The sequence below is a fragment of the Sinocyclocheilus rhinocerous genome, unplaced genomic scaffold (assembly GCF_001515625.1).
Source record: "Sinocyclocheilus rhinocerous isolate Xijiao unplaced genomic scaffold, SAMN03320098_v1.1 scaffold99, whole genome shotgun sequence".
NCBI classification, from domain to species: Eukaryota; Metazoa; Chordata; class Actinopteri; order Cypriniformes; family Cyprinidae; genus Sinocyclocheilus; species Sinocyclocheilus rhinocerous.
Window position 1 is genome coordinate 882,399 of NW_015670981.1, and position 8,067 is coordinate 890,465.

General features: G+C 39.8%; 1 protein-coding gene across 1 annotated transcript; it reads left to right on the forward strand.

Moving 5' to 3' along the window:
- The first annotated feature begins 1,328 nt into the window (after positions 1 to 1,328).
- On the forward strand, positions 1,329 to 5,264 carry LOC107734527 (serine/threonine-protein kinase pim-1-like). Its single transcript, XM_016546503.1, has 6 exons — positions 1,329 to 1,716; positions 1,912 to 2,018; positions 2,157 to 2,207; positions 2,315 to 2,681; positions 3,514 to 3,690; positions 3,779 to 5,264. Exons 1-6 carry the CDS (start codon positions 1,644 to 1,646, stop codon positions 3,964 to 3,966), a joined length of 963 nt encoding a protein of 320 aa, XP_016401989.1. The 5' UTR covers positions 1,329 to 1,643; the 3' UTR covers positions 3,967 to 5,264.
- Positions 5,265 to 8,067: the final 2,803 nt, after the last annotated feature.

Sequence of the window (8,067 nt, forward strand, 5' to 3'; positions counted from 1 at the left end):
GTCCCAAACTTCTGTATACTGATGCTGTTTTTTGTTTGGGAGGAGTAAAGTTTACATATGCGGCCTGAACAAGCAGATGCATTTACACTTGGATGAGTTGCGTCTTTGTATGTGTTTCAAACCACCTCCTGAGGGAGTCTGAGTGATCAGATTACTATAGGTCTCAAATGGGTCTTTGAGGGCACTTACACTTGGTCTTTACTACTTAACTATACAATAAGTAAAGATGAAGTGTCGACTATACAATAAGTAAAGATGAAGTTTCCAGGTGTGAAAGCCCTCTAATATGGGTTTACATCAGTTGTTTTGTTGATGTTTAGGCGTATATCCAAAGGGCGGGGAAAATACAGAAGACTGGGAGAGCAAGTGCCATTCAAACAATAATCTGCGCGGGAAAGAGAGGACAAGAGACATGGGGGATGGGTCTGCAAGTCTTTTATCTTAAGTTTCCCACATCCTGCCTCCGAATTTAAAACCGGCCACCCAATTTGAAAGAATGCCTGGTATGCGCCTCATTTCCATAGCGACCGGCATTGTTCTCCTTTTGAATAAAGCCTGTTGCCCACCAATAGGAGGAGAAAAAACTTTGCGCGCTAATTTGAGATTAATGAGGTAATGCAGTGCATGCGGTCTTCATATACACTTTGTAAACCTACTTCACATGATAGATGACAAAAGAGCTGTCTATTGGGATGATGATGCATTTTTATGTACAGAAAAGGAAAACGTGGGTTACACTGCAGAATTTTTTTAAATATGTAAGTTAATGCTGTCTCTTCCTCTTTCATCACGTGAAATGATTGTGTTCCTTGAATGCTGTATACAAGGAAAACTTTAAAGTTGCACATTGACTATTATACTGTTACTGTACTAAAGTCAATTTCTATCTATCTATGCTTAAAAATATATTTTTATATTATATATTTGTACATATATAATATGCATCTTTTCAATCCTTTTACAAGATTGCATATATATAAAGCATGCATCTATTTTTGTAATACTCTTCATACTTCTCTGAAATAATACTCCGAATATGCAACTGCGACTTTTGTTATATATATATATATATATATATATATACACACAGCCATGTGAATCATTCTCTCTGTCCGCCCCACGCCGGCTAAGCGCCCTCAAAAAAAGCCTCGACTATTTGGCGCGTTTTGATTCCCGCCACGTCTACGTTTTCCTTTATTTTCAAGTTTGATTGACCTTTTTCTGCAGAGGCAGGCGTATTAGTCATTGGCTGAATCGTGTTTGTGGGCGGGGCCACCGTTGACGTACTAGCAGCCACTCCTCCCTTTTACTACTGGTATATAACGGCTCTTGCCCCTCCCTCACGATTTAGAAAGCCGGGTATTTGTGTTCATCGCGCACCTCAGACGATAATATTTATCTTCAAGATATATTAATCATTTATTTATTTTATTTCATATTCTTAACTGGAATAGACCTTGCGCGGTCGATTAAAGTTCGTCCTGAGAATCAATACCCATCGAGCCTAGATGAGAAGGGATTTCTACAGGCTTCTAGACCGGATCCGTCAAGTAGACCTTCCCTACATCCATCTATACACGACGGATTTTGACCTCAACATTGGAATACACCTCAAGAAGAATTCGCATTTCGGATTATAGAAAATGCTTCTATCAAAATTCAACACATTTGCTCACATTTCCACCGTGGACATGCCGGCGAAAATCCAGCTTCAAGGTTAGAGGACGGTGATTCTCGTGCTCGCGTGTGACGTGTGTGTGTGTGTGTGTGTGTGTGTGTATGTTGTGGTCTTGGGCTCGTTCACTTCAGCAGACTTGAGTGTTGGGAATAGCGTGCGTCAGATTTCCAATTATGATACAATTTTACGTCTTTTATCAATTCTAATGAATCTATCATATCTTTTATCGACAGTTAAGGAGAAAGAGCCGTTCGAGAAGGTGTATCAGGTCGGTTCTGTGCTGGGAAGCGGCGGCTTCGGAACGGTGTATGCGGGTTTAAGGATCGCCGATGGCGCGCCGGTAGGTTCCCCAATGGATGATTTTTGTATATAAGTGTGAACGTTTAGAATATTCATAACGTGTGTGTATAACATAAATATAAATAGTGTATACTATATCACTTCACTGCTTAATAATGCATTTATTTATCATTTCTAGGTTGCCATCAAGCATGTTGCTAAAGATCGTGTGACTGAATGGGGAGAGCTGGTGAGTACTTAATTAAATAGATTATATTCATATTATTTGTGTCTAAAATATCGCATATAAATAATATATGACAGCGTCACTAAAACGATCACGTCCTCCGTTTCCAGCCCAATGGCGCGCGCGTCCCGATGGAGATCGTCCTGTTAAAGAAGGTCGGCACTGGATTCCGTGGCGTGATCAAGATGCTGGACTGGTACGAGCGACTGGACAGCTTCATTATCGTCATGGAAAGACCGGAGACCGTCAAGGACTTGTTTGATTTCATCACGGAGAAGGGCGCGTTACCGGAGGAGCTCGCCAGGAACTTTTTCCGCCAGGTTCTGGAAGCGGTGCGTCATTGCCACAACAACGGCGTCGTTCACCGTGACATCAAAGACGAAAATATTCTCATCGATCTAAGAACCGGTGATCTGAAGCTCATCGACTTTGGATCGGGGGCATTACTCAAAGACACCGTCTACACCGATTTCGACGGTAAGAGACATTTGCATGACCTTCAAGCCAGGGTTCCCACGGTCACCGAAACCGTGGCGTGATCGGGGAAAATTAAAATACGTGCTTATCTGGCCTCATGGAAACTTGTGTCGTGGATATAAATATTTATTTAAAAAAAAAATCTCTTTAATATTAGTATGGTTTTGTGAGTGGAAAAGTATATAAACAAAACAAAACTATAGGCTAGAAATTGCTTAATGTATTTCTAAATACGTTTAAGCATTGCAATTCGATGGTTGTAATGTTTGGGAATCCTGTCAAGCTCTAAAAAGGGTGTATGTTTATATATTGAGGCGATGTTTTTACATTTTAAAACAAATTTATCAAACATATCTGGCATGAGTCGGTTGATAAATGTGTATTATGACCCCCTTTCGTCGTTGACTACTCATGTCAAGCTTAACAAATCGGTCGGCATGAAGATTTGTTTATTTTTGTATAATGTTGCTTTGGAGAAAAGGCATTTTGCTGGGTTGTGGGTTTGGCGCCCCCGCCGGTGGGAAATGGAATTATTACAACTCCAAGTTTGTAAACACAAGTCACATGGCAACCAGTTTCTCCACATGCGCAGGCACCTGCTGTCACACTCCCTAGCACATGACTGTGCACATTAATGTTGAGCCATAACAGTAATGTTCAAACACGACACACCTTTTTCCTGCCACACCTTTTACTACAGTGTTTGGTTTAGTGTCTTGTTTTGTCAGTTACTAAAATGAAGAGTTATATGCAGTTTTGTTGCATTTTTGTGTTTCAGTGTTGCAGAATCATAAATTTAAATGCATTTTTCTGTTTTCTGTTCTCTATTCAGGTACACGTGTTTACAGTCCACCAGAGTGGATCAAATTTCATCGCTACCACGGTAGATCTGCGACCGTGTGGTCTCTGGGCATCCTGCTGTACGACATGGTTTGTGGGGACATCCCATTCGAGCAGGACGAAGAGATCGTACGTGGGCAGGTGCTGTTCAGGCGGAGAATCTCAGCAGGTAAGACTCACAGATCACATGACACCACCTTCTAAGAGGTTTATGCGTTTACTGCAATGCTATAATCACACATCCTGTTGTTTTACAGAGTGCCAGCAGCTTATCAAGTGGTGCCTGGCCCTCCGCCCTGCAGAACGCCCTTCTTTCGAGGACATAATCAACCACCCTTGGATGCAGAACACGGCGCCCCCTACGGACAACACTGAGATCAGACTGCACAGCATCAACCACGAGCATCAGCCCGCTGCTTTCCCGGCAGTCACTGTGTGTAAATGACTCTGTCTGAATGCATACGTAGAGACTTTACATTACAGCAGCAAACCACCCAGGGGACCTGCGGACTGAGCAGTGCAAAAAAAAACACATGTTATTCTTTTGTTTTGAGCATTGCTGCTAGGTGGGAGTTCAAGGCTAGGCCAAAAAAAAGGGAGAGGTCCACCTTTTAGTGAGATCTGTTATCTCTCGTCTCCTGCCCCCACTGTGGCTCAGGGTCCCATAAGTCTGGTTAGTGGTAACCAAATGACTGTCAACACTGCTGTTGGACACTGGTAGATTGAGAAGCCCATCTCAGCCAGTGGGAGGAGCTCGGGGACGTCCGATGCAGCGGCCGCGAGGAGTCGTGCTGTGATGAGGGCCGATCTGCTACGCTTTAGTGCGACGTCAGGGCTGTTCCTTTAGGAAGCAGATCAGCCGAGCTTAATAATTTTAGTGCCTTCTGTGCAAGATCAAGGTTTTGTTTTTTTGGAAATACTTGAATTGAGTAGCCACTGTAACACTGTACTCCTTAACCTTTCTTGCTTCCACTTAACCCGCTTCAGGCAGGTAACTGTCGGTCTTACTCTAATACGTCAGAGAGAGTAACCAAATCGACCTCACAAACTTCTGCAGAAAGAAAAGTCTTACCTCACTCTTTCAAACCGCGGTTTCTTTTTCCTCTTTCTTTTGTACTGAGTAACCCTCAACAACTACCACTCATTGTCACAGATGCACAAAGCAATGCAACTACAACTTAAAAGACTACATTTTCTGCATATTATTTTTGTTTATATTGTAAATAGCTAGGTCAGATGAATCAATTCCATGACAAGACTTATGTGTAAATGATATTTATTGGAGTGTCTTTAAAAAAAACAGATGGAAGTGGAAGTATTTATTTATTTATTTATAGAGAAGCAATTTTCTGCAAAGTTTTTCTCATTCCACCACCGAAGGGCCCACAAATTATTTAAATGTATTTTTACCATATTTAAAGCCTTTTTTGAGAACGATATGTACATATGTTGTAAATAATCTTCGAAAGCACTTCTGTTTCACGATGCATGGAGCACTGCTGATGGTAAACCATACCAGTCTGAAGTCGTGATTGTCACCTAATTTAAACTGTCTGCTGTGCATATGTTGGAGGAAATGACCTCATGAATGTTTGAGGAACGAGTGATTTTACATGTTGTTTTTTTTCACCTTTAGTAGGCATGATTGCAACTCTGGTTTTGTTTTTCTGATTTAGCAATGCAAATTATGTTTAGAAAGCTATTTTTTTACACAATTGTCAATAAATATTTTTTTAACATTCATTCTGGTTTCCCTTGTATGTATTGCATTGTTCGATTCATTATAGCAATATCAGTAGGTGGTCTTATAAACTGATTTAAGCAATCAGCAGATGTCATCTGAGAAGTGGACAGATTGCGATGGTATTAGCTGTAAATCCATTTAACTAACTTGAATAATGCTCTTACCGTTTTATATTGATAGTGTATCTTTAATCTGAGGTGATTAGGACCACAGGTGTCCAGATTTCTTAATACTGGACTTTTGAACCGGATACATGTGATGGCTAACGGCATATACTTTATCTGTGTTTTTGTAGATAGCGCCAGGTATGCTTTAAATAGCATTATAAAGATACCGTTCCCTGAGAAGTTCAAAGAGCTGTACGTAAAGCTTGAATGTGAACGCCCAAATTTAGAAGAAATTTTTCATTCAAAACCGCTGAGCCGTGAACCAAAAACAACCAGCTCTGAGATGAATCACTATATTGTGAAAAGTAAAAAAAAAAAAAAGTCAGCTTATAGTCTTTAATATACAGTATATATACTGTATGTGTGTGTAAATTATATAATCATAATTTATTGACTCCATTAAACCAGTATTAGACATTCGTAGGTTTTAGTCTATGTTTATAGCTTCAAGGTCATTTATATGCCTGTGTTCTCCTAAAAGCTGATAAACGGTTTAAATATTTCGAGTCTTCTAGGAAAACAGACCAAAAATATTGATGACTTATCTCACCCTCAGGGGCATATACAAATATTTATCCAATAAAATGCTCTCTCAAGCCACCTGATTCTGTTTAGCAATAGCAAATAGCAAAAAATCATGTAAACTAAAGCCTATTGGCTATTTAAAACGTCCTGTCTCAATAGGAAATATATCAGGAAAGAAAATGTTGCCACTCAGGTAAGTCTGTTTAAAAATATTTATGTTATCATTAAAAATCTATTTCTTTGAATGAAATTATATTGTGGAACCCTTCTGTTGTGCCCCATAATTGTTCAAAGTTAAACAGAGGTATAATAATAAGTTCTCCACCTGTGAGCAGTTTCACATTGTGCCAGAGAAATAAGCCTGCTTTGTTGAATCGTTTCTCCTCTTATGTACCGTACAACTCAGGAGAGCATAGGGTGACTTGACCTAGGCTGCGTTTCCCAAAAGCATCGTAACCCTAAGAAGATTGTAGAACCATTGCCACCAATGGTCTCTACGATCAACTTAGCTTACGATGCTTTTGAGAAACGCAGCCCTGATCCTTTCGTGGGCCCGTAACTGCTGCCCTCCCTATGAGGACACACACAACACAAGCAGGGAACATTCTTGTTAAGCCTTTCATTAATCCTCTCACAAAAACCTCCTCAGTGTTTACACCGCAGCTCTAAATGGGTTACAATTCGCGCATATGACCCCAGGCGCACCTGATCAGTCGGCATCCGCAGGGGTATGCAACTAAACCTGACATGGGCCGATTTAAGAGGGAAACAACGCCTGATTCATTCACACATCCGGGCTTGAGCTTTGACATATGACCAGGGCACAGTCAAAGTATCTGAATTTAGTGGAAACCAAGTTTAATGTTCGTCAATATGGGATAATGTTTCAGAAATGTACATGCTTACAAATAAAGGTTCTTCAATAGTTCTTCAAAGAACATTAGGTTCAAAGTTCTTCTGCAGCTCTCAAATCTTCAAAAACAGATTCAAAATGCATGCACCAATGCCAGGTTTCACTTCATTGACTTGGAGATCGAAATTTTGACTTTTAGGTTTGTTCTTAACAAAAAGATATTATGGCTTCAGGAGGCACGGATATGGAATGCTGATATGATGGTTTTATAGGCCAACTCAGAAGTTTGCATCACCCTGGTTCCCTAGACAAAAAAACTATGGGACTTTTCTGTTGGTTTTTGGATTAATGCAGCAAATAAGCTCTGTAACAAACAAAAGTTTCTGATTCTTAAACATTTGGTTCATCATGACAACCTTCACAAATGAACCCAACTTTTATGAATTTTAAAGCCAAAAGTCAAATTTTAAACCTACACTCTAAAAAATGTTGTGTTGTTTCAACCCAACGTTGGGTCAAATATGGACTAACCCAACCGTTGGGTTAAATTTTTACATTCAATTTTTAACCCAAAAGGTGGGTTAGTCCATATTTGACCCAAAGTTGGGTTGAAACAACCCAGCATTTTTTAGAGTGTAGGTTATAAACGAATGACACCCATGATCACATGACTTCAAGTCACCACCATTAAGCTTCCACAACTCATTTTCTGTGAATGTTTGAGTTTGAATAGCTTGCAAGAGTGCCGTTATAAACAATGAGGATGTGAAAGTGGACTAGTGAGTAGTTCCTGTTCGGTTTGATGACGTTTAATGTCCTTGATAGCTTCTGTAGTCCCATTTAGCTGTCTCCTTTTTCAAGACAAGTGAAAGCTTCAAAAAAACTCAGGGAGGTATTTCTGATGTATTGTTTTGTCATAGAATAAAACGTGAACATATCTTGAGCTTGTGTTCACCACCAAACTTATTTCAGGCATTTAACCAAAAACCCATTGACTTAACTCGCTAACTCGCTAGCTAACTCGCTTCCATGTTTTGGCCTACAAAAATATGTCATCCCTACAGCCCTCTATGACACATGAGTCATGCGAACCAGTTTTACAGTTTTTTTTTTTTTTATCTTTCATGTTTTTTTTGTTTTGTTTTTTTTGCTACCATTGCTTAAAGAGCTTGATAGAAACGGTCAATATAATTGGAAATGTTGAAACGAGACATCAAAAGTTATAATTTTGTCTTCCACACGACTTGATGGTGTGTA